Raw genomic sequence first — 27757 nt, 5'->3', positions numbered from 1 at the left:
ATTTTTTGCAATTTTTTGTTTATATATTCGAAAATATACAGTTTTTTGGAAAAAGGCTGTGTTAAATTATGCAGAAGGTACTGTGTAACATTTACTGAAAGTTTGAAACAAATATGTTTGGAAGATCCTTAGAAAACATGTAATTAGTATGAGAAAATAAAAGTTTTGGGAATCGAGCGACAAAGATTGGATTAACTTTTTAGTGCATTATAGGTCCATAGGATGGATTATCTTCATCCTGTGCAAACTCCTCCTCCAGCTTCCTCTTGTTCCTCCTCCTGTTTACTCTTGCTTGTATTTCTAGACTCTTTACAGCCCTGTCTGCAGCCCGAATGCGTTCCTTGTCTAAAGCAAGCATCGCTCGTACCATGTTAGAACCTATCTTCATTCCCATATTTCTAAATACCATGCACCTTACAATGTTGCCATCATTGAAAGTCGCAACAGCATCATACACACCAAAGTGAAGTGTTTCTATTCCAACAAATACAGTCTTGGGGATTCTCGACCATATAACACTATTTACACTTTCATTGGGGTTTTGAGTTTTTCCGTGAATACACTTTTTCAACAGTTCAGGTGCTGCTAAGTCTCTGAAAATAGGTTAGCCACAACACATACTTTATCTCACATCACTAAAATGTACCTGATGAACACGGACGTTAATAATAACACCATTTGACAGCAGTTTAACAGCGCCACAGTGGATCACGCCCATGTAGAACACATTTCAAAAAAAATTTAAAAATAGTTGTAGTCTTCGGAATTGAATAAATTATATATCTATTAAAAGGTAATAGTCTGCAGATTCAGAAAACGCAAAAAAGTAAAAATTGAACTTTTCATGATTTTGAGCCTTTCCGGAGCCCCTTAAGTATGATTCAAAGCAGTTGTGTGCACTAATATAGTGGCGTCACTCCTGCAGGTGGCACTGGCATGGCTTTGTGAGTGATGAGTGAGCATTTGAAAGGCGAGGATGAGGACGAGGTGCTTGCCGAGCTGGGCTACCGCGTCAGCCGGCTGCTGGGCAGGGGCACGTACGCCAAGGTGCTGCTGGCGGAGCTGGCGAGGCAGTCGGAGGAGCCGGAGCGCCAGCGCACGGCGGTGAGAACCGGCAGCGGGGCTGGCGCCAGTGTGGCTGGCGCCAGTGTCAGCAGTGGCGGCAGCGGCAGCGGAGCGTCCCGGCGGTCGAGGTCGCCCGCGGCGCGGCCCTACCCCCAGCTGGCGTGCAAGGTCATCGACACGACGCACGCGCCCCGCGACTACGTGCGCAACTTCCTGCCGCGCGAGCTGGAGATCCTGGGCCACGTGCACCACCCACACATCGTGCACATACACAGCATCTGGCAGGTCAGCGCTCGCTCTCTCACATTCTGCAATACAGTAGTAGGAATCAGTATAAAGGCACGGACAGTTGTCACTTCCAATAATTGTGCACAGTATATAGGGTAGTCCATTGATCGTTACTGGGCCAAATATCTCACGAAATAAGCGTGAAACGAAAAAACTACAAAGAACGAAACTTGTCTAGCTTGAAGGGGGAAACCAGACAACGCTATGGTCGGCCCGCTAGATGGCGCTGCCAAAGCTCAAACGGATATCAACTGCGTTTTTTAAATACGTAGAAACCCCCATTTTTATTACATATTCGTGTAGTACGTTAGGAAATATTAATGTGTTAGTTGGACCACTTTTTTCGCTTTGTGATAGATGGCGCTGTAATAATCACAAACGTATGGCTCACAATTTTAGACTAACAGTTGGTAACAGGTAGGTTTTTTAAATTTAAATACAGAACGTAGGTACGTTTGAACATTTTATTTCGGCTGCTCCAATGTGATACATGTACCTTTACAATGAAATGAACACCCTTAGCTGCTTACAGGCGTTGACATGCGTGAACGGGGACAGATGAAAATGTGTGCCCCGCCCGGGACTCGAACCCGGGATAACCTGCTTACATAGCAGACGCTCTATCCATCTGAGCCACCGAGGACACAGAGGATAGCACGACTGCAGGGATTCATCTCTGGCACGCCTCCCACGAAACCCACATTCTCAACGTATTGTCCCGCACTACATTCGTAGTGCCCCCGCCCATTATACTCATAACACGCGGGGTGTTGCCGATTCCCATAAGAGTTCAGGCACTGTTTGTGCATTCGCCGCGAGTAATCAGTATAATGGTGGGGGGCACTACGAATGTAGTGCGGGACAATACGTTGAGAATGTGGGTTTCGTGGGAGGCGTGCCAGACATGAATCCCTGCAGTCGCGCTATCCTCTGTGTCCTCGGTGGCTCAGATGGATAGAGCGTCTGCCATGTAAGCAGGAGATCACTGGTTCGAGTCCCGGTCGGGGCACACATTTTCATCTGTCCCCGTTGACACATGTCAACGCCTGTATGCAGCTAAGGGTGTTCATTTCATTGTAATGTCATTCTAACGAGCTGCATGGTCACCGATGGTATCTGTTCTTTCGGACATGTCCGAAAGAACAGATACCATCTTAATATATACAAGTACCTTTGTGAACTTTTCATTTCGGAGAACGCATGCTGTTATAGCGTGATTACCTCTAAATACCACATTAATGCAATAAATGCTCAAAATGATGTCCGTCAACCTCAGTGCATTTGGCAATACGTGTAACGACATCCATCTCAACAGCGAGTAGTTCGCCTTCCGTAATGTTCGCACATGCATTGACAATGCGCCGACGCATGTTGTCAGGCGTTGTCGGTGGATCACGACAGCAAATATCCTTCAAATTTCCCCACAGAAAGAAATCCGGGGACGTCAGACCCGGTGACCGTGAGGGCCATGGTACGGTGATTCGACGACCAATCCACCTGTCATGAAATATGCTATTCAATGCCGCTTCAACCGCACGCGAGGCATGTGCCGGACATCCATCATGTTGGAAATACATCGCCATTCTGTCATGCAGTGAAACATCTTGTAGTAACATCGGTAGAACATTACGTAGGAAATCAGCACCATTTAGATTGCCATCGATAAAATGAGGGCCAATTATCCTTCCTCCCATAATGCCGCACCATACATTAACTCGCCAAGGTCGCTGATGTTCCACTTGTTACAGTCATCGTGGATTTTCCGTTGCGCAATAGTGCATATTATGCCGGTTTACGTTACCGCTGTTGGTGAACGACGCTTCGTCGCTAAACAGAACGCATGCAGAAAATATGTCATCGTCCAGTAATTTCTCTTGTGCCCAGTGGCAGAACTGTACACGACATTCAAAGTCGTCGCCATGCAATAATTCCTGGTGCATAGAAATATGGTACGGGTGCAATCGATGTTGATGTAGCATTCTTAACACCGACGTTTTTGAGATTCCCGATTCTCGCGCAATTTGTCTGCTACTGATGTGCGGACTACCTGCGGCAGCAGCTAAAACACCTGCCTGGGCATCATTTGTTGCAGGTCGTGGTTGACATTTCACATGTGGCTGAACACTTCCTGTTTCCTTAAATAACGTAACTATCGAGTGAACACTCCGGACACTTGGATGATGTCGTCCAGGATACCGAGTAGCATACATAGCACACGCCCTTTGGGCATTTTGATCACAATAGCCATACATTCAAACGACATCGAACTTTTCCGCAATTGGTAAACGGTCCATTTTAACACGGGTAATGTATCACGAAGCAAATACCGTCCGCACTGGCGGAATGTTACGTGATACCACGTACTTATACGTTTGTGACTATTACAGCGCCATCTATCACAAAGCGAATTAAGTGGTCCAACTGAAACATTCATATTTCTTTACGTACTCTACGATTATGTAATAAAAAATGGAGGTTCCTATTTAAGAAGACGATGTTGATATCCGTTTGACCTATGGCAGCGCCATCTAGCGGTCCAACCATAGCGCCATCTGGTTTCCCCCTTCAAGCTAGACGAGTTTCGTTCTTTGTAGTTTTTTCGTTTGGCGCTTATTTCGTGTGATATTTGGCTCGGTCACTATCAGTGGACCACCTTGTATATGCAATAGTATAAGATCAAGTATACTGACCAACGCAATCAAATGGTATTGCATTTGATATCAGTAGTACAGTACACAGGGCGAATATTAATACAACCGACAAACTGCAGCGACAGATTCCTGACAGGAAATGGACACATGTGTCCAGAAATGAATCTTTGACTCTGTAGATGGCGCTGACAAATGAATGTTCATGTGACCGTGTGCCTGGTGTGTTGCAGGCTGTGTGATTGACCCAGCGTACTGTAAGCAGCAGAATGGTCCGGTATTCATGTCGGGAACAAGCTGAGATCGTGTTTGTGTACGGCCAAGCAGGTGGAAACGATCGAGAGGCAGCACGGCTATACCAAAACAAGGATCCTCACACACAACAACATTACAGTACACTTCAAGCCCCTTTTGGGCGTTTGTGTGATCATGGGTCCTTTCAGATTGAAGAACGTGCAGGGAGGTGGCTGACTGTGCACACACCAGCTTTGAAGGACCAGGTTCTATAGAATAGTGAGATGATCCCCAGTACAAGAACCAGGCAACTGGCCCGCCAACATGGTGTAAGCCAAAATAGGATTATGTGTACCCTGCATGTCAACCACTACTACTCCTGTCACCTGCAATGAGTGCAACGATTATCAGCAGCGGATTTCTCTCTAGGGGAGGATTCTGTCGATGGGGTTTGCACCAGACCATCACAACTATAGGATTTCTGTTTCTTTAACGACGAAACAACTTTTACCAGAACTGGCATCATAAATTTGCATAATCGTCATCTGTGGGCTACAGACAATCCTCAGGGAATGGCTGAGGCGTCTCGTCAGCAAAATTTCAACGTCAATGGATGGGTAGGGATTCTTGGCGACCACGTACTTGGACCAGTTATTGTTCGACAATGCCTCAATGGAGAAACGAACCTGGACTGCCTGCAGAATACTGTCCCTGGTCTGCTTCAGAATGTGCCTTTATCGATACGACAGATGATGTGGTTTCTGCATGATGGATCACCAACCCACTTCCGCATTACAGTTTGCCGACACGGCAACATCTTCCCCAGACGGACACGGACGCCTCGTGGCATGGCCTGCTAGATCATTCAACTTAAGCCCCCCGGGTTTTTACCTTTGCCGCATCTGAAAAGCGTTGTGTATGCTGAACCAGTTCCTGATGTACAGACTGTTCAACAGTGTGCACACAACGCCTGTGACGCTATTCAGAAAGAGGCTGGAGCGTCTAAAAGAGCGCGGCAATCCATGACGCGACCTGTGAACGCATTCGTTGCATCCCACGGAGACCACTTTGAACGTGTGTTGTGATGTGGGTGCGATGCAGCTCTGTATTGTGATCTGGGACGATTTGTTGTCGTTGCATGCACATTGTCCATTTCTGGACACATTTTCATAGGGCCTTGTCCTCTATTTTCAGTCAAGAATACGTCCCTGCAGTTTGTCGGTTTCATTAATGGTCACCATGTATAACAGCACATTAATGTCTCTGGTGATACAGGGTGGAACTCGGTATAAAGGCAGTCGGCTCTGTGCATTATTAGTGTGTGTATGTGTGTGTGTGGCTTTCCTGCAGACAGGACACAGACACCAAGAGTGACAATGTTTATTGTGTGCGTAAACCATGGTTGTGATAATGCCACATGGAAAACAGTTAAAACATGACGAAAAAGCAAAAATCGGTTTGTAGAAGGAAATGAGGTTTTCTAATTGTCAAAGCGTCAAGATATCGAACCGTTCAAGGACAGTGATTTATAAAATGGCTCTGAGCACTATGGGACTTAACATCTATGGTCATCAGTCCCCTAGAACTTAGAACTACTTAAACCTAACTAACCTAAGGACAGCACACAACACCCAGCCATCACGAGGCAGAGAAAATCCCTGACCCCGCCGGGAATCGAACCCGGGAACCAGGGCGTGGGAAGCGAGAACGCTACCGCACGACCACGAGATGCGGGCACAGTGATTTATAGTTTCGTTACAGTGGGTGCACGATATGGCCAAAACGGAAAATTTCGACAATGTAGAATATTATCTGAGGCATCGAAGCGGTTTCTTTTACGTAAAGCAAGGGCCACAAACTGTTGTTCTTCTCAACCTGATGCTGAGTTACAGTTAGCAGTACCTGCTAGACGTGTACGCCAAATTTTGTCACGTGACACACACCTCGCATTCGAGAAACAATTGCAGAGAACTGTCCTAACAGCCAAACATCAACAGGCTGGACTGGAGTTTCCTGAAAAACATATGCGATGGACTGAGAGTGGGATAAAGTGTTCTTCAGTGATGAGAGGAAGTTTAATTTAGATGGTGCAGATGGATTTCAGTATGACTGGCACGATCTGAGAACAGAGCAGCAGGTAAGAATGAGCAGAAATGGAAGCGGCCAGCCTTCTGTGCTAAACGTAAGTCACGCATTGCTTGGGTGAACGCTAGAATGAACCCTAATATATACACAGAGATGCTAGAGACAGAATGGATTGAGGACCTAGGAAACGAAAGGCTTATGTTTCCACAAGATTATGCATCTGTACATGTTTCTGCTTCAACCAAAAATTGGTTTGAATACAAGGAAATCGACGTCTTGCACTGGCCTACAAGTACCCCAGATTTGGACCCCTTGGAAAACCTTTTGGGAGGTACTAGCAAGCCGTGTTTACCGCAATGAATGGCAATTTGAGGCCGTATGTGAGCTGAAAAGAGCGATACGAGAAGAGTTAGAGACAATTTCACTGCGAGAACTACAAACCCTAACATAATTAATGCCGAAGAAACTTTTTCACGTAATTAGGAAGAACGAGGGTTGGTCAAAGTACTAACAACTAACACAACAGTGAGTGCCTTTTACCAGTTTCCATCCAGGAATTGCGAACGCCTTATTTTGTGGCTTGTGTTATGAAAGAAACTATGTAATTCCACCATGAATGTTTATACCTTATACGTCTCTACTACTTTCATAATAAACTCGATAATGTATGCTCCAGACGTTGTGTATTAGTTTCTTAGTATCCCTGCCTTTATATTGATTTCGACTTCTATAATAACGAAACACTACTTCACAAAAACTTTGAAGCACCCAGGAGGGAAGGAGCAATCAAAATAAAACTTTACGGTTGAGAGGGTAGTCAGTATTACTGCAGTGATTACAAAATCGAGTCAAATTTGCAAAGAACTTGGTAGTATTAGTCCACTTATCAGCGTGACGTTGCACCCCCTGTTGCCATGAAGCATGTACTGATTCAGTTGGGAAGGGTGTCATAAAGCCATTACATTCTGTCCCGAGGCAAGCCAGATCACGACTACGGTACTTGGTCCTTGATAAGTTGGATACCTCCACTTGGACACCTTCTATTGGGAACAGATCAGAGGAACTTGCTGGCCATGGCAGTACCTGGAATCATGCAGATTGTTCGTAGAGAAACGTGTCATTTTTGGATGAGCATTATACTACTGAAAAATGGTATTATGATACTGTCGCATGAGAGGTAACACGTAAGGATGCAGGATGCCTGTGACACACAATTCTGCCAACAGATTTCCCTGAATCACTACCAGCCGTAATCGTATGTCACACTCAATGGCTCTCCACATCGTGGCACCAGGAGTAACGCTGCTGTCGGATTTATCCCATGTCGATTACGTAGTCACCGCCAGTATCATCTGGAGTAATGCAGAACTGTGATTCATCAGCAGCCCACGCTTCCTGGTCATGGCATTACTCTAAAAGCAGCCGCTTGTGATGTCGTGTTAATGGCAGCCTACACTTTATACGGCAATTTCCTTCTCCAGCGGCCGGCCGAAGCGGCCGTGCGGTTAAAGGCGCTGCAGTCTGGAGCCGCAAGACCGCTACGGTCGCAGGTTCGAATCCTGCCTCGGGCATGGATGTTTGTGATGTCCTTAGGTTAGTTAGGTTTAACTAGTTCTAAGTTCTAGGGGACTAATGACCTCAGCAGTTGAGTCCCATAGTGCTCAGAGCCATTTGAACCATTGAACCTTCTCCAGCTGCTGCTGACATCCAATCCATGATGCGGTATTATACGGAACGTTACAGGTATTCCATTACTGGCAGGTTCAGACGTCAATAGGTTATGATGTGCTTGCTGCACGATACAACGATCATCCCTTGAGATGGTAAGACGTGGTCGACTGGTAGCTTAAGGACGAGTATTGCTCCCGTTCAGTTTGCAAGTAGACTAACACTGGGCCATTATCACGTCTGAATGCCTCACAAATCTGGATATAAGACGATTCAACCAACTGGGCAAATGGAGACCCCCAACGAGGCTCCTTTCGAACTCTGTTAGGTGTTGACAATGCTGTCTCACAAGCATGTGGCATCTCCTTGTCACTCAGCATCTGATGGTGTTCAGCCCCCTTATATACTCCACTAGGCCCAGTAACAAAACTAAATTCAAATAACACCAATTTCTGACTAGCTCCCTAAACTTTTATGGGGAAGTTATGTATTATCAGGGTGACTCGGTCATCCATGTTTCTTGTACACGGTCAGTCAGCCAAATTCAATTGCACAATTATTTTAGCTCTCCTCTTATATGTTTTAACTGCATTTCTACTACATTCAATAGATTTTACCTTACCTTAAGTCATATAACGTAGTTTGATTTTGTGGCTGTCTGTGATTCATACTGGGAGTGAGTGAGTGTTTATTCCTTTTTGTCAGACATTTTTAGCCATTTTAACCACATTACCTTGTACTGATTTTCGTACAAGCCTTGTTGTTGAGGCTCTCTCCAAACATTGGATGTGGCTTGGAATTGATTTAATCAATAGTAAAGGTTGAAAATTTGTGCCACATGGAGATTCGAAACCAGCTCTCCTGCATACTAGGGAGATACACTGACTACTCCACCATCCATACACAGTGCTGACCGCAACTGCATGGGGTACCCTAGCTCACCTCCCGTCAGACCCAAATTCTCAACTTCCACACACACACACACACACACACACACACACACACACACACACACACACACACACTACTGATGTAGTGCCCCTTGCCCATTACCCTCATTAACCACAGCATTTTGCCGATTCCCGAGTGAGTTCGAGCCTGATGTACATCTGCACTATAGAAATTGTTGGCTGTCTTCACGTGTGTGTGTGTGTGTGTGTGTGTGTGTGTGTGTGTGTGTGTGTGTGTGTGTGTGTGGGCGCGCGCGCGCGTGTTTGTTGTCTCTTCTTTTGGACATGTCCCAGAGAACAGTCACCACATATGTGTAATTAAGACAAAGATAGAATATATATATATATATATATATATATATATATATATATATATATATATGGTGAGTCACCTAACATTACCACTGGATATATTTCGTAAACCACATCAAATACTGACGAATCGATTCCACAGACCAAACGTGAGGAGAGGGGCTAGTGTAATTCGTTACAACAAACCATAAAAAAAATGCACGGAAGTATGTTTTTTAACACAAACCTACGTTTTTTTAAATGGAACCCCATTAGTTTTGTTAACACATCTGAACATATAAACAAATACGTAATCAGTGCCGTTTGTTGCATTGTAAAATGTTAATTATATCCGGATATATTGTAACCTAAAGTTGACGATTGAGTACCACTCCTCCGCTGTTCGATCGTGTGTATCGGAGAGCACCGAATTACGTAGGGATCCAAAGGGAACGGTGATACAGAAGAGACTGGAAGAGCACATTACGTCCACATGCTAACACCGTTTTATTGGTCTTTTTCACTGACGCACATGTACATTACCATGAGGGGAGAGGTACACGTACACACGTGGTTTCCGTTTTCAATTACGGAGTGGAATAGACTGTGTCCCGACATGTCAGCCCACTAGATGTTCAATGTGGTGGCCATCATTTGCTGCACACAATTGCAATCTCTGGCGTAATGAATGTCGTACACGCCGCAGTACATCTGGTGTAATGTCGCCGCAGGCTGCCACAATACGTTGTTTCATATCCTCTGGGGTTGTAGGCACATCACGGTACACATTCTCCTTTAACCTACCCCACAGAAAGAAGTCCAGAGGTGTAAGATCAGGAAAACGGGCTAGCCAATTTATGCGTCCTCCACGTCCTATGAAACGCCCGTCGAACATCCTGTCAAGGGTCAGCCTAGTGTTAATTGCGGAATGTGCAGGTGCACCATCATGCTGATACCACATACGTCGACGCGTTTCCAGTGGGAAATTTTCGAGCAACGTTGGCAGATCATTCTGTAGAAACGTGATGTATGTTGCAGCTGTTTGGGCCCCTGCAATGAAGTGAGGACAAGGGTTCAAGCGTCAACTTTAGGTTACAATATATCCGGATGTAATTAACATTTTACAATGCAACAAACGGCACTGATTACGTATTTGTTTATATGTTCAGATGTGCTAACAAAACTAACGTGGTTCCATTTAAAAAACGTAGGTTTGTGTTAAAAAACATACTTCCGTGCATTTTTGTATGGTTTGTATTAAACAATTACACTAGCCCCTCTCCTCATGTTCGGTCTGTGGAATCGGTTCGTCAGTATTTGATGTGGTTTACGAAATATATCCAGCGGTAACGTTAGGTGACTCACCCTGTATATGCCTGATGCGCATCTGCGCTATTACACTACCTATTTATGGTAAAAAAATTATCATATGGCGTCAGTGGCTGGGAGTTGCCAGGCGGGAAGTTCGGCCGCCAAGTGCAAGTCTTATTGACTGCGACGCCACATTGGGTGACTTGCGCGTCGACAGTGGGGATGAAATGATGATGATGAGGTCAGCACAACACCCAGACCCTGAGGGGAGAAAATCTCCCACCCCAGCTGGGAATTGAACCCGGGCCCCTGTGCATGGCATTCCAACGCGCCGTCCGTTCAGCTAATGGGGTGGACACCTATTTATGGTGTGTAAATGTATGTAGTTCCATTAACATCCGAGTATGTCTTCTGGCTGTTTTACTTATTTATCAGCAACTGTATTTTTTTCATCCCTTCACCATTTTGTGCACATCTCTCCAAATACACACACAAGCACCTTAAACTCAACCCCTCGCAGCTCTGCCACCCACTGTGGTATCCGTTATAGTATCTTTGCTGTAGATCAACTCTTTCACTCTATTCAACTCCTATACTTACAACACTTGTCCCACACATTTTTATATTTATTTTTGGACCACCCTTTTTTCAACTGATTTGATGTGACTCGTCACGAATTCCTCTCCTTTGTCAACCTCTTCATCACTGAGTAGCGCTTACTCCCAACATCCCACATTATTTCTGTCTTCCGCTGCAGTTGACCCTCTACATCTCCAAAGATCTACAGTACTTACTCCTTGATGTCTTAACACATATTCTTTCAAATGGTTCAAGTGGCTCTGAGCACTATGGGACTTAACTTCTGAGGTCATCAGTCCCCTAGAACGTAGAACTACTTAAACCTAACTAACATAAGGACATCACACACATCTATGCCCCCAGCAGGATTCGAACCTGCGACCGCAGCGGTCGCACGGCTCCAGACTGTAGCGCCTAGAACCGCTCGGCCACTCCGGCCGGCACATATTCTTTCAGCCTTTCCCTTTTTGTTGTCATTGTTTTCCATATATTCCTCCCCTCACTGCTTCTGTAGAGAATCTCCAACTTATTATCCTATCAGTTCACCTAACATCCACAATCCTCCTATAACACCGTCACATCTAAAACGTTTCAGTTCTCTTCTTTTCCACGTTTCCCACAGTCCATCATTCACTTCCATATAATCTTGTACTCAGAATGCACATTCTCAGAAATTTTTTCCTCAATTTAAGGCGAATGTTTGATACTACAGGTTTTCCTTTGACCAGGAATGCCCTCTTTGTTGTGGTGATCTACTTTTTAAGTCCTCCTTGCTTACCTCGTCATGCGTTATTTTGCTCCCCAGGTAGCGGAATTCCTTCACTTCATCCCCTTCGTGGTACCCAATTTTAATGTTAGTTTATCGCAAACATCATTTCTGCCATCCCTCATTACTTCCATCTTTCTTTGATTTATTCCTATTCTGTCCTCATTAGACTATCGAATCCTTTCAGCAAGTCGTGGAGTTCGTCCTCACTCTCACTAACAGTAGCAATGTTATCAGCGGATCTTATCACTGGTGACAACCTTTCGTCATGAATTTTAATCCAATTTCTAAGACTTTCTTTTACTCGTATTTCTGCCAATGCTTCAGTTGGGGCGAAAGTCTGCTGTCCATTGTTATGTCATTTTTAATCCAAGTACTTCATTCTTAGTCTTCCATATTCATTGTTCCCTCTTGGTTCTCGTACATGTTGTATAATACCCGTCTTTCCCTACAGCTTGCAGCAACAGTCCTAAGGTTTTCGAACCACTTGCAGCACTTTAAATCGTCGAGCGCTCGTTATAAGTTGATAAATTTTTGTACTTTCAACATTACAGCCCAGTCAGCAATCGTGATAATCTAATATATAAGAAACTATCAGCCCCTATTGCGGTAATGAAACAAACCTTTACCTAGGTTTCAGCCCAAATAATTGAGCCTTCTTCAGAAGATATAACTGAATCTATAATTTGTCTAAGAAGGCATGGTCTAGAAATAAAACTAAAACAGCCTAACTAGGGGTAGCCAAATTTTAAAAATGCGGTACATACGTAATAAGTGTCATCTAGTCCTACTTAGTTTCACGTGAGCTCCCGAGGCCCACCGTACGGAGTCCATGGAGACGAGGCGCACGCCAGAGCTGAAGTCTTGATGTTGACTTAGTACGTATGTACCGCATTTTAAAATGTGGCTACGCCTATTTAGGCTGTTGGAGTTTTATTTCTAGACCATGTCATCTTAGACAAATTATAGATTCAGGTATATCTTCTGAAGAAGGCTCAAGTATTTTGGCTAAATCCTGTGTAAAGGTTGGTTTCACTACCGCAATCGAGGATGATAGTTTATTATATATAAGCTGAGTAAAATAACCGATGATGGTCGAAGTAGAGAGGATATAAAATGTAGACTGGCAATGGCAAGGAAAGCGTTTCTCAAGAAGAGGAATTTGTTAACATCGAGTATAGATTTAAGTGTCAGGAAGACGTTTCTGAAAGTATTTGTATGGAGTGTAGCCATGTATGGAAGTGAAACATGGACGATAACTAGTTTGGACAAGAAGAGAATAGAAGCTTTCGAAATGTGGTGCTACAGAAGAATGCTGAAGATAAGGTGGGTAGATCACGTAACTAATGAGGAGGTATTGAATAGGATTGGGGAGAAGAGAAGTTTGTGGCACAACTTGACTAGAAGAAGGGATCGGTTGGTAGGACATGTTCTGAGGCATCAAGGGATCACAAATTTAGCATTGGAGGGCAGTGTGGAGGGTAAAAATCGTAGAGGGAGACCAAGAGATGAATACACTAAGCAGATTCAGAAGGATGTAGGTTGCAGTAGATACTGGGAGATGAAGAAGCTTGCACAGGATAGAGTAGCATGGAGAGCTGCATCAAACCAGTCTCAGGACTGAAGACCACAACAACAACAAGCTGATAAATCCTGTGAAAGTATCTTGGTTTTTCTGCTCCTTTCCCCAGCCATCTAAAAAGCCTACGATCTTGCCTAGCATTCTGGTTCACAGTTCATATTCCACACTTTCGCTCTCCCAGTCAATTACATCCATATAATCGAGTCCTTGCCGGCCGGAGTGGCCGTGCGGTTCTAGGCGCTACAGTCTGGAACCGAGCGACCGCTACGGTCGCAGGTTTGAATCCTGCCTCGGGCATGGACGTGTGTGATGTCCTTAGATTAGTTAAGTTTAATTAGTTCTAAGTTCTAGGCGACTGATGACCTCAGAAGTTAAGTCGCATAGTGCTCAGAGCCATTTGAACCATGTTGAACCAATCGAGTCCTTTCTCACTAGCCATCCATCTTACATAACAACCAAAACTCTGGAATAATTTTTCAAATACAGGTGTGTCTCAAGGATAGGTCCTATCATTGCTGATATATCTCTAGCACACAGCTGACATCTCTAAAGACTTCCTCCTATGTAACTATTCCAATGTACTGGAGACACCGTCATGCTTATAGTTCATCCTACCCTCCATTCATGCCAACAATCTCTTCTAACTCTGTCTCGGCAACTTCACCTCCTGGATTACCTCCCCATCAGTCATGCAACAATATAGGCAATATTTATAGGAACAGTCACCTGAGCATCCAGTCCACTTAATTAAACACTAAAATGTCATGGACAAATACTCGATCAAAAAATAGCCTAAAACCCTCATCCCCCTGGCCATCCAAAACGGTCCATAGCTGACTAATACTATTAACCCTATGAGCATGTGGTTGAAGCCCTGTGACCATTATCATACATAAAGAAACCCTTATCCGTCCTATCCTTACTAACGCCGATGTAGTATGTACCTCTAAAACTAAACTCTGCCCAAACAGGCCATGAAGGCATTACGACCACTGCCCACTGTGGGACTGCATGCCGCCTGATCTGGATGTACTCCAAAGGCCAACAAGATCCCCAGGTCTGTCCATAGTAGAAAATGGGTGGGACCAGTTTGGGTGACAACTCTATCACAGGGCAGTATTAGGGACTTTAATGACTAGTTACTGGCCTCAGCAGTGGATAAAACGCCTTTATGACACCCACCCCAATCTATCATTGCATGCATTAAGGTAGGAGTGGGTGTAACGTCATGCTGGCAGGTGCGCTCATACTGTGCCCTTCTTTGTAAAGATGTTCGATTTTGTAAGCACTGTATGGGGACTGAATGGAGACACCTCTACATTGTCAGAGTGGTGTCGTGGAACCTGCAGAATGTCTTTTGATGCCAATAAAACATAATTAGGAAGTTAATACTTATTCATTCAGATTTACAGTTCTGTGACTTCTTGTCAGCCTCTGCCGATGCTTCATGCCAGTGACATGGTGAAATTATGTTGTCCTGCTGTTGGCTTGGCTGTCCCTTTCCTACCCTGTGGCATAACATCACTGAAATAACATCACATTCTCTCAATCAATGAAGTTTCGTTTTATTTCCCTCCCCCATTCTGAGAGACAATGCAAATTAAAATAAATGCAACAATGCAAACTATTCGGTGATTTCAGTGTACTTCGTGGCCTACATGTGATGCGCTCAAACTGGTGTTTCAGCGTCGTGCCAAATACTACATCTTTATGCGGTTTGTGGAGCGCGGCGACTTGTTGGACTACGTGCTGAAGAATGGTGCCGTGTCTGAGGAGCAGGCTCGCATCTGGATCCGGCAGGTGTCGCTGGCCGTGCAGTACCTGCACGAGATGGACGTGGCTCACCGCGACCTCAAGTGCGAGAACATCCTCATCAGCATGAACTACAATGCCAAGCTGGCGGACTTTGGATTCGCGCGCAGAGTCGTGAACTCAAACGTAAGAGTGAAGTCGAGATAGCTACCTGTTGTTTCCAAATGTTTTGTGAGGGTTGAGGGAGGCTAGCAACGGTGCTGATCTCACCCTAGAATACCCCACCAGTACCTCACCACTTGTAGGATTTGAAGGTCAGTGCCTTTACATCAACCAGAAAATTGAAGAGGCCGGCGTTGTGACATCTACTGTTGCAGGGTGCAGTGGGGCAATGTGGAATGGGCTGATGCCTGTCTGGCGCCCGAGAGGCTTTAGTAAAACACTATTACAGAACAAAATATTCATTGTCAACAGTACACAAAATGATGCATCTACCGATGTGGTGCAGTGGTTAGCACACTGGATCCCCATTCGCGAGGACGACAGTTCAAATCCGTTTCTGGCCATCCCAATTTAGGTTTTCTGTGGTTTTCCTAAATCGCTTCAGCCGGTCGCTGTGGCCGAGCGGTTCTAGGCGCTTCAGTCCAGAACCACACGCTGCTGCTACGGTCGCAGTTTCAAATCCTGCCTCGGGCATGGATGTGTGTGATGTCCTTAGGTTAGTTAGGTTTAAGTAGTTCTAAGTCTAGGGGACTGATGACCTCAGATGTTAAGTCCTATAGTGCTTGGAGCCATTTGAACCTAAATCGCTTCAGGCAAATGCCAGGATGGTTCCTTTGAAAGGGCATGGCCGATTTACTTCCCTAATCCGATGGGATCAATGATCTCTCTAATTGGTCTGCCCCCCTAAACCAACCAGTCAACCAACAAAATGATGCGGTGGCGTTCCAAGCAATGGGCACTGGCAGGGCACCAGCAGGTGCCCACTAAGCATGTACTGACTGGTTCGTGGCTCACAGCCACAGGTAATGAGAGAGTCAGTCGTGTCTGTTCGAGTGACATCATCAAGCCGCTAGCCATGCACAACTAACATGCAGAGTCGACCGCACTATCCAGGGTCGCTAATAGCTTCGTAAACAAGTGACCAGGACATGCACGACCACGCTGTAGACTGCACACATGAAAGGCAGACATCGGTAGTAGAGCTTCTAAACGGGAGCGGGATGTGGGCAATCCAAGACTGTGCACCCCCATGATGACAGAGGTACAGCTGCACCTCCGCAGATGGGAACCAGACCCCCTTAGGGTCGAAGGCAGCAGAAATTGTTGTAGGGCTTTCAAGTGACCCCCTGATCGAAGGTGCCTAAGTCCTTCCCACGACACGGATGGGGAGTGCTGTGGCTAATACCATCAAAGTCCTCAATATGTGACTTGCTGTTCATAGTAACTGGCAGACAGATGGATGAGCAAGGTGTTAGATAGACATCGGTCCTCCACAAGGATGGTTCAACGCAGATTGGGATACTTCCATTGGGAATGAGCAACATTTACCAGCTGAAAAACGCTCCTGTCGAAGCACAAATGGGGCGAAAATGTTCCTCGTTAAAAGACTCTGACAGAAAATTTCAGAACCAGCGAGTGCAATCCTCATTCCGCCTTCCTTACCAAAAATTTTGGCCTGCGAAGATATTCTAAATCATTTTCCCCAATCTCACTTTGTAGTGAAGCTTTCATACTCAGCACCTCCTTTTCACTACCACTGTCTATATACTCGTATGTCTCTCTCCTACTGTTTCCGTTCTCTTCCATTTGTACTTTCTACTATCTGTCTCTCCCACTGTCATTGTCTTCATCCCATTCTCCCACTCTACCTTACCACTGTCACCTTCTCTATAACTTTCATTGTCTCTCTGTCTTACTCCCACTGTCCTTGTCCATTCTTTTGCTCCCACTGCTAGTCTCATCCATCACTCTTTCTCTTTTATTGCCCCTGTCTCTCACTAATGGTCAGTACCTCCTCTCTCTTGTCTCCCGACGCTATCGTCTTCCATTTCTCTTTCTCTTTCACTGCCACTTTTTCTCTGCCAATATGACTGTTTCCTTTCTCTTTCTCTCCCACTGTCACCGTCTCCTTTCTTTTCCAACCTCACTCTCTCTCTCTCTGGTACTTTGTTTCAGAACAAAAAAGTGCGAATATGTAAGAATGTCACAATTTTTAGTAAGGAAGGCGGAATGCGGATTGAAGCAGCTGGTTCCACGCTTTTCTGTAAGTATTTTAAAGAGGAGCATATTCGCCTTTTTGTGTTCCAACAAGGGCATTTTGAGCTGGTTCCATTCTTTTCCCCGTTACAGCAATGTGTGGTTCTTATATGAAACAACTTCTGTAGGTCAGTGAAGGTTTGACAGTTAATTTACGTACTTCGACAAATTTATATACTTTGACACATATAAACAACAAATAAAAGTGCACAATGTAAGGTTAAGACAAAATTGTTTTCTTTACATCTTTCCTGGAGGCTTCGTTCATCGATCGCAATTCATCGAAACTGCCCTGATAATGCTTTCTGGCTACGGTCGCAGGTTCGAATCCTGCCTCGGGCATGGATGTGTGTGATGTCCTTAAGTTAGTTAGGTTTAAGTAGTTCTAAGTTCTAGGGGACTGATGACCTCAGTAGTTAAGTCCCATAGTGCTCAGAGCCATTTGAACCATTTTTGAATGCTTTCTGTCATAAAAGACTAAAAATGTTAATACAAATATATTGGTGCATTTCCAGTCTTTCCAATGTTACCTAAGTTTTGAAAGTCATTTTAAGTTATTTTCAGGCATGTTAAGTCCGTTTTTAGCCAATTTATTGTCACTGTAGTACCTATATAGGCCTATTCACATAGGTACCAAATGCCCATTGTATAGAGACAGCGCATAATAAAGTTTTATTGGCGAAAAAATGCTATCTCGAAACATGGTTGAGTGACCTCGGAACCACTGTGATGACACCAGAACCACTGCCATTTCTTCAATACATAAGTTGAAACTATGTTAACGCATTAGACCGGATGTTACGTATTGTCTAAGTGCGTATATACGATAACTTTGGCCATCGGGTCTCGGTAACGGATAATGATATCAAAAAATGTTTCATGATTCTGCGATAACATCATCTTAACAACATATGATAAAAATTTCGACAATTTGCTACGAATAAAAATTATAGAGTTGTTCATCCCTACAATTAGCACTTTTGGTACTAAAAAATCAAGATTTTTCGGGTGTATCTTGATAACTGATACAGATTTTCGAAAAGGAGAGAATGGCGTTTATGTTGAATATCTAAAGAATGTACCGTTAAAATCTGAGCCGTTTGCTACCATTAGTTATCTAGACAATTGCGACTAACGTTGCAAAACTTCTTATAACCGTTTTTTGCGGTTTTCTTCATAAGTACGGCAACTCTGAATCTCTCAATGTTGGCAACGGGTAATGATATCGAAAAACGTATCGCAGTTCCGCGAGAATGTTATCCTTTGAGCAAGTGGTAAAAATTGCGATGTTCTGCTATGAATAGAAATTGTAAAAGTGGCCATCACAACTGGTACTTTCCGTAGCCAAAAATCATGGTTTTTTCGGGTTTTCTCAGGAACCGTCCATCAACAATCGGTGCTTTTGTAAGCTATCTTATTTCACTCCAGAGCACACCTAATGAAAAGAAACAACCAATTCGCTAAGTTTGCCTGGGTTGGAGGAAGTATGCATTATTTAATTTTGAACACGCACTCTTCCGATAGTTATACAAACAGTCGCTAAGAAATGGGTTATCCAAAACACTTGACCCCTTATCTGTTTCATCAATAGAATCCGAGATATGACCCTTTGAAAAATCGTATTTTCATACGTGGCTGTCCGGAAAGTATGTATTTGTACCGTAGATGACCGATAGTAGACTGGCTCTCAGTCCTTATCTTACGGTGAGGGAACAGTTACATCACTTCACATCCTTTTCCCGTCTGGCCAGCTTCCCAGAATGCCGAGTGATGTTCCAACTTTACACTTCAGGGGTTATGGCTGGTGTGTCTTGCAGTGTCAGTGTATTGAACAGTTAGTCGTGCGACCGATTTACGCTTTCTCACTGAACCGTGGACGGTCGCCATAATGACAGTACCTCTCTCCTATGACGTCATTTTGCTACATTGGCATTTCAGACCGCCCAGCTCATACGGTGTGTAGCAATCGGCTCGGTAGCGAGGCCGTAATAGCTGCAATGTTAGTGGCCCCTCCCTGTTGAAATCCCAACCGAATATTGTGGCTTGACGCGCTTTCCTATGCTTGTTGCGTTACGAGGGAAGGTGTCTGAATCTTTTAGGTGGCTGCACCAATACTCGTATATTATTTTGTGGAACACAAAAGTAGTTCTGTACTGACATTCAGAGACGCTATCTCATAAAAAAATCTACATCTACATATATACTACGCTAGCCAGTAAGCGGTGCGTAGCGAAGGGCACAATTCGCTGTTCCACTCGCGGATCGCACGAGGAAAAAACGACTGTCTGAACGCCTCAGTACGAGCTCTTATTTCCCTATCTTTGAATGGTGATCATTACGCGATTTAAAAGTTGGTGTTAATAATATATGCTCTACATCCGCAGTGAAGATTGGATTTCGGAATCTAGTGAGCAGCCTCTTCTATTTAGCGTGTCGTCTATCTGCAAGTGTGTCCCACTTCAAACTTTCTATGAGATTTGTAACGCTCTCGCGATGGTTAAATGTACCAGTCACGAATCTTGCCGCTCTTCTTCGGACCTTCTCAATTTCTTGAATCAGACCCAACTGGTGAGGGTCCCATACAGACGAACAATACTCCAAGACTGGACGAACTAACGTATTGTAAGCTATTTCCTTTGTTGAAGGACTGCATCGCTTCAGGAATTTACCAATAAACTGCAATCTACAGTTCGCCTTACGCGTTACTTTTGTAAGACAGAAACAGTTTTAAAGTAGCTGATTTTCGGAAACGAAACATTTATACTTGCTACACTGACATGGTAAAAATAATGAACAACAGTTAAACGATTATCGACGTTATATACATTAGGAAAATACTACATCGGATCTACTATAATAGACATTCCTCACATGCAGTCAATTAAATTTTTCTCATCAATAAATCATGGCCAGAGATTAAGGAAGTGATAAATACCTAGAAAATAATGGATCTCAGCATGGACTGAATCTAAGAACTTTGGATTCTTGGCCAGTGCGCCAGTAACCATACGCTGAAATATAGCATGAGTTACCCATGATATAAAACGTGTTATCTACTGTATGAATACTTTTAGCGATGGGTTTGAGTCTCGAAAATTACGGTATGTTAACTGTCTTTTAGCAAAAATATTGATTTTCATTTTTACTCTTGTGCTGATGGCATACAAATTCTGTACCACAACACTAACAATGCCCTGAATAATGGCAGATAGAACGAAATGTTATTGATTAGAAATTAGTTGTGGCGTATCACACCACAATGTACATACTTCACAGGAAAGACTAATTTGTTAGCTATGGCATATCAGGCCACGATGTAAGTACTTCACAGGAAAGAATAATTTGAAGGTATCAAAATGGTTCAAATGGCTCTAAGCAGTATGCGACTTAACATCTGAGGTCATCAGTCCCATAGGACTTAGAACTACTTAAACCTAACTAACCTAAGGATATCACACACACCCATGCCAGAGGCAGGATTCGAACCTGTGACCGTAGCAGCAGCGCGGTTCCCGACTGAAGCGCCTAGAACCGCTCGACCACAGCATTGTCGGCATCCACAGGTAAACTTTACAATTCGCGTCTTTCCAATTAACTTTCACAGCCCGCTGTCAGCGTCTTTCTTCGTTTCTTGGAAATAGTAGCGTCATGTAGCCATCTTCACTTCCGTGTTTCCAGATACAATTAATGTACTTCACTGTAACGTGTGTCCACCCTTCGTCTTCATGATGGCTTGAACTATGGTTAAGGCACTTGTAATGGGGGTTCTGATTGGCTATGAAGGAGTAACAGCCCATTCTTCCTTTAAAGCGGAAACCAGAGAAAGAAGTGATGTTTTGGTCGGAACCGGGGTAAGGTCAGGCCATTTTAGGAATGTTTTTTCTCGCGACCTATTGCCTCACAAAAGTGCATCCAGTGGTAAAGATCTCAAGCGCTTTATGTGATCATTTAGTTTCACTTCTCTCGTCAGTTGTATTTTCCAGATCCAAAGCTGCGAATCTTAGATTTCACCGGACTTGCACCAACTTCATCACTCACGATGGCGATGTTTCCTGCATAACGACCAATTCGAGTACGCCCCGAGGACCTAAAATCGAACTTGTTTTCACAGGTTTAGCAGTCAGTCTCAGCACAGCTGACATGTTAGGTGCATTACGTTTACCAAACATTCCACGTAGTTGTCGAACAGTCTGTGTAAAACATTTACCACTTTTGTAGTACACTGGTGCGCAAAACCAAAGGAGGAATATAACTTTCGCATGATGTGTCATTGACAACTGTCATAGCTCTGTGAAACTGGAACCTTGCATACACTACTGGCCATTAAAATTGCTGCACCACGAAGATGACGTGCTACAGACGCAAAATTTAACCGACAGGAAGAACATGCTGTGATATGGAAATGATTAGCTTTTCAGAGCATTCACACAAGGTTGGCGCCGGTGGCGACACCTACAACGTGCTGACATGAGGAAAGCTTCTAACCGATTTCTCGTACACTAACAGCAGTTGACCGGCGTTGTCTGGTGAAACGTTGTTGTGATGCCTCGTGTAAGGAGGAGAAATGCGTACCATCACGTTTCCGACTTTGATAAAGGTCGGATTGTAGCCAATTGCGATTGCGACTTGCCGTGTCGCGGCATTGCTGCCCGCGTTGGTCGAGATCCAATGACTGTTAGCAGAATATGGAATCGGTGGGTTCCGGAGGGTAATACGGAACGCCGTGCTGGATCCCAACGGCCTCGTATCACTAGCAGTCGAGATGACAGGCATCTTATCCGCATGGCTGTAACGCATCGTGCAGCCACGTCTCGATCCCTGAGTCAACATATGGGGACGTTTGCAAGACAACAACCATCTGCACGAACAGTTCGACGACGATTGCAGCAGCAGGGACTATCAGTTCGGAGACCACGGCTGCGGTTACCCTTGACGCTGCATCACAGACAGAAGCGCCTGCGATGGTGTACTCGACGACGAACCTTTGTGCACGAATGGCAAAATGTCATTTTTTCGGATGAATCCAGGTTCTGTTTACAGCATCACGATGGTCGCATGCGTGTTTGGCGACATCGCGATGAACGCACATTGGAACCGGGTATTCACCGCCATACTGGCGTATCACCCGGAGTGATGGTATGGGGTGCCATTGGTTACACGTCCCGGTCACCTCTTTTTCGCATTGACAACACTTTGAACAGTGGACGTTACATTTCAGATGTGTTACGACCTGTGGCTCTACCCGTCATTCGATCCCTGCGAAACCCTGCATTTCAGCAGGATAATGCATTACCGCATGTTGCAAATTCTGTACGGGCCTTTCTGGATACAGAAAATGTTCGACTGCTGCCCTCTCCAGCACATTCTCCAGATCTCTCACCAACTGAAAACGTCTGGTCAATGGTGGCCGAGCAACTGGCTCTTCACAATATGCCAGTCACTACTCTTGAAGAACTGTGGTATCGTGTTGAAGCTTCATAGGCAGCTGTACCTCTACACGCCATCCAAGCTCTGTTTGACTTAATGCCCAGGCGTATCAAGGCCGTTATTACGGCCAGAGGTGGTTGTTCTGCCTACTGATTTCTCAGGATCTATGCACCCGAGCTGTGTGAAAATGTAACCACATGTCAGTTCTAGTATAATATATTTGTCCTATGAATAACCGTTATCATCTGCATTTCTTCTTGGTGTAGCAATTTTAATGGCCAGTAGTGCATATATATTTTCATAATTAGATTAATATTTACGAGTCAAGAAACACATATTTGCGCTTTGCAGTGGACGCGGCCACAAGCTAAGAACTGCAGCGACTGTGAGTCCTTTCACACACTGTTCTGACTCCGGCCGCTTCGAATCTACTGTTGAGTGCTGTTGGGGAATGGGGGGCCATTCTCGTTCAGGTGCAGATACTTCCAGAAAGGGCTGGACTCTCCAGAGACTTGGTCGAATCTAGCGACCGAACATTTAGTGCTGCCATTTCACTAGAACAGAAATGGCGGACATTTTAGAAGTAGCGTTCTTCATGCGAGATCCGTTGTCACCCACAGACTGTGACGAAGCGTCGATGCATAAATTTACACGTCGGCCGCGAGCCCCCCCCCCCAGCCAGGGAGACTCGGCCCTCACGAATTCTGGGCTACTGCAGTCTGTGACGGGACCGCACCTCTGCTGCACAGGGCATTCTGATGCCCAGCACTACGTACTGCGGCTCGCTGGCGTACGCGCCGCCGGAGATCATCGAGGGCAGGCCGTACAACCCCAAGGCGGCGGACGTGTGGTCGCTGGGCGTGGTGCTGTTCGTGATCCTCAACAAGGCGCTGCCCTTCGACACGACCAGCGCCAAGAAGCAGCACCTGCAGCAGGTGACGCGCGACTGGCGCTTCCGCTCCAAGGTGGTGCCGCTGCTCAGCGATCACGTCAAGCTGCTCGCCGCACAGATGCTCGAGCCCGTCACCACTGGCCGGCCCACCATCGACCAGGTGTGTCTACTGTACCAGCCAGCACCACTGTGGATTTTGGGCGGTGGCTTCATCCTTTCCTACTGGTGATGTCTAAAAAAGTGACCTGTGCCTTTCGCGGGCAACGGCTCTACTGACTGTTCTATCCGAGCAACCGAGCGAGATGGCGCAGTGGTTTGCACACTGGAATCGCATTCGGGACGACGACGGTCCAAACCCGTGTCCGGCCATCCTGATTTGGGTTTTCCACGATTTCACTAAATCGCTTCAGGAAAATACCGGGGTGAATCATTTGATAGGGCACGGCCAACTTCCTTCGTCATCCTTTCCCCATCCGTTGGGACTGATGACGTCGATGTTTGGTCCCCTCCCCCGAATTAACCAACCCATCTGCCCAAACACAACTCAGGACCCGTCCTCACAGCTGTACTTCCGCCAGTGCCTCGTCCCCTACCTTCCAAACTTCACAGAAGTTCTCCTACATAGATTGGCGGACTAGCAGTCCAGGAGAAAGAATATTGTGGTGACACGGCTCAGCAAAGGGCTGGTGGATGTTCCCAGAATGAATTTTCACTCTGCACCAGAGTGTCCGCTAGTACTATGTGTATGATAAAAGTAAAGAGACTGAAACTTCCCGGCAGATTAAAACTGTGTGCCCGACCGAGACTCGAACTCAGGACCTTTGTCTTTCGTGGGCAAGTGTTCTACCGATCTTTTTTGCATTTTGTTCGTTTTTTTGTTGTACTTGGTAGTAGGGGACGTCACATGACATCCATTGAAGTTCGTTGTTGATTCTTTCACTCATTTTTTTTTTTTTTAATTACAGAGACCAGCCAGGTATCTGACTGAACACGCTGAGATACCGTGCCGGCAGCCCGACTGAGCTATCCAAGCACGACTGACAGCTTCTGTGAAATTTGGAAGGTATAAGACGAGATACTGGCAGAACTAAAGCTGTGAGGAGTGGTCGTGAGTCGTGTTTCTGCAGCTCAAATGGTATTTATGTGGTCGTTGTACGTCTCCAGATACGATACGACATCGCTTTACTTGTGGCGGTCATATGGCAAACTGGTCTTGGATCAGGACACAATTAGCCTTCCTTACTCGATCTTCTGAGGCTGCGTACACTACAGACATTATATTTCGCCCAGATTCTTCTTTCTTTCCACGGTCGGAAACCCATACCATTATGTGGTTGCTGGGACACTTCGTTCATTGTGCTCTAGAGTGCAAGGGGGAAAATCACATGAACTTCATGCGGTACATGTTCACTACCTATTTGACATGCTTGCCAATGCCTCTATGTCGAGACCTCTTCGCCAACATGTCTAATCTTGTTTTCTGTCGGCAAGGGGTCGGTTAATTTATTTTTTCTGGTAAGTGTTTTTCTTTGTTATGTATGTTCCCATCTGATTTGCTTCGCCTTGTCCTTTCCTGATTTCCCTGTTAGTTTAGTTTTGTGTATTGACTCACATCGCTCCAGTTCTATTGTAAAATGTGTATAGATGAGCGGGCCGCGGTGGCCGAGCGGTACTAGGCACTTCAGTCCGGAACCGCGAGACTGCTACGGTCGCAGGTTCGAATCCTGCCTCGGGCGTGGATGTGTGTGATGTCCTTAGGTTAGTTAGGTTTAAGTAGTTCTAAGTTCTAGGGGACTGATGACCTCCGATATTAAATCCCATAGATCTCATAGCCATTTGAACCATTTTTTGTATAGATGAAGTATAGATACACATGAGCGTCTACAATCCTTGTAGTCAAATTGGGATTTTTCTTAGCTTGCTGTTTCGAATGTAATCTGGTTACATTTTCGTTCTACTTTTGTATTCCATTACAAACTTTTTTTTTTTTTTTGTCATCAGTCTACTGACTGGTTTGATGCGGTCCGCCACGAATTCCTTTCCTGTGCTAACCTCTTCATCTCAGAGTAGCACTTGCAACCTACGTCCTCAATTATTTGCTTGACGTATTCCAATCTCTGTCTTCCTCTACAGTTTTTGCCCTCTACAGCTCCCTCTAGTACCATGGAAGTCATTCCCTCATGTCTTAGCAGATGTCCTATCATCCTGTCCCTTCTCCTTATCAGTGTTTTCCACATATTCCTTTCCTCTCCGATTCTGCGTAGAACCTCCTCATTCCTTACCTTATCAGTCCACCTAATTTTCAACTTTCGTCTATAGCACCACATCTCAAATGCTTCGATTCTCTTCTCTTCCGGTTTTCCCACAGTCCATGTTTCACTACCATACAATGCTGTACTCCAGACGTACATCCTCAGAAATTTCTTCCTCAAATTAAGGCCGGTATTTGATATTAGTAGACTTCTCTTGGCCAGAAATGCCTTTTTTGCCATAGCGAGTCTGCTTTTGATGTCCTCCTTGCTCCGTCCGTCATTGGTTATTTTACTGCCTAGGTAGCAGAATTCCTTAACTTCATTGACTTCGTGACTATCAATCCTGATGTTAAGTTTCTCGCTGTTCTCATTTCTACTACTTCTCATTACCTTCGTCTTTCTCCGATTTACTCTCAAACCATACTGTGTACTCATTAGACTGTTCATTCCGTTCAGCAGATCATTTAATTCTTCTTCACTTTCACTCAGGATAGCAATGTCACCAGCGAATCGTATCATTGATATCCTTTCACCTTGTATTTTAGTTCCACTCCTGAACCTTTCTTTTATTTCCATCATTGCTTCCTCGATGTACAGATTGAAGAGTAGGGGCGAAAGGCTACAGCCTTGTCTTACACCCTTCTTCATCTACATCTACATTTATACTCCGCAAGCCACCCAACGGTGTGTGGCGGAGGGCACTTTACGTGCCACTGTCTTTACCTCCCTTTCCTGTTCCAGTCGCGTATGGTTCGCGGGAAGAACGACTGTCTGAAAGCCTCTGTGCGCGCTCTAATCTCTCTAATTTTACATTCGTGATCTCCTCGGGAGGTATAAGTAGGGGGAAGCAATATATTCGATACCTCATCCAGAAACGCACCCTCTCGAAACCTGGCGAGCAAGCTACACCGCGAAGCAGAGCGCCTCTCTTGCAGAGTCCGCCACTTGAGTTTGTTAAACATCTGCGTAACGCTATCACGGTTACCAAATAACCCTGTGACGAAACGCGCCGCTCTTCTTTGAATCTTCTCTATCTCCTCCGTCAACCCGATCTGGTACGGATCCCACACTGATGAGCAATACTCAAGTATAGGTCGAACGAGTGTTTTGTAAGCCACCTCCTTTGTTGATGGACTACATTTTCTAAGGACTCTCCCAATGAATCTCAACCTGGTACCCGCCTTACCAACAATTAATTTTATATGATCATTCCACTTCAAATCGTTCCGCACGCATACTCCCAGATATTTTACAGAAGTAACTGCTACCAGTGTTTGTTCCGCTATCATATAATCATACAATAAAGGATCCTTCTTTCTATGTATTCGCAATACATTACATTTGTCTATGTTAAGGGTCAGTTGCCACTCCCTGCACCAAGTGCCTATCCGCTGCAGATCTTCCTGCATTTCGCTACAATTTTCTAATGCTGCAACTTCTCTGTATACTACAGCATCATCCGCGAAAAGCCGCATGGAACTTCCGACACTATCTACTAGGTCATTTATATATATTGTGAAAAGCAATGGTCCCATAACACTCCCCTGTGGCACACCAGAGGTTACTTTAACGTCTGTAGACGTCTCTCCGTTGATAACAACATGCTGCGTTCTGTTTGCTAAAAACTCTTCAATCCAGCCACACAGCTGGTCTGATATTCCGTAGGCTCTTACTTTGTTTATCAGGCGACAGTGCGGAACTGTATCGA

General features: G+C 44.9%; 1 protein-coding gene across 1 annotated transcript in view; it reads left to right on the top strand.

Moving 5' to 3' along the window:
• The first annotated feature begins 951 nt into the window (after positions 1 to 951).
• Positions 952 to 27757, top strand: part of LOC126176315 (testis-specific serine/threonine-protein kinase 6-like) — a 54590-nt gene continuing 27784 nt past the window's right edge. Inside the window, exons 1-4 of the mRNA XM_049923466.1 lie at positions 952 to 1101; positions 1222 to 1350; positions 15154 to 15405; positions 23655 to 23957. Of these exons, the coding sequence (XP_049779423.1) occupies positions 952 to 1101; positions 1222 to 1350; positions 15154 to 15405; positions 23655 to 23957 (834 nt within the window). The remainder of the gene's footprint in view (positions 1102 to 1221; positions 1351 to 15153; positions 15406 to 23654; positions 23958 to 27757) is intronic.

This window comes from Schistocerca cancellata, chromosome 3, assembly GCF_023864275.1.
Source record: "Schistocerca cancellata isolate TAMUIC-IGC-003103 chromosome 3, iqSchCanc2.1, whole genome shotgun sequence".
Lineage (NCBI taxonomy): Eukaryota > Metazoa > Arthropoda > Insecta > Orthoptera > Acrididae > Schistocerca > Schistocerca cancellata.
The sequence above is the reverse complement of the archived record's forward strand: the minus strand, read 5'-3'. Positions and strand labels throughout refer to the sequence as shown.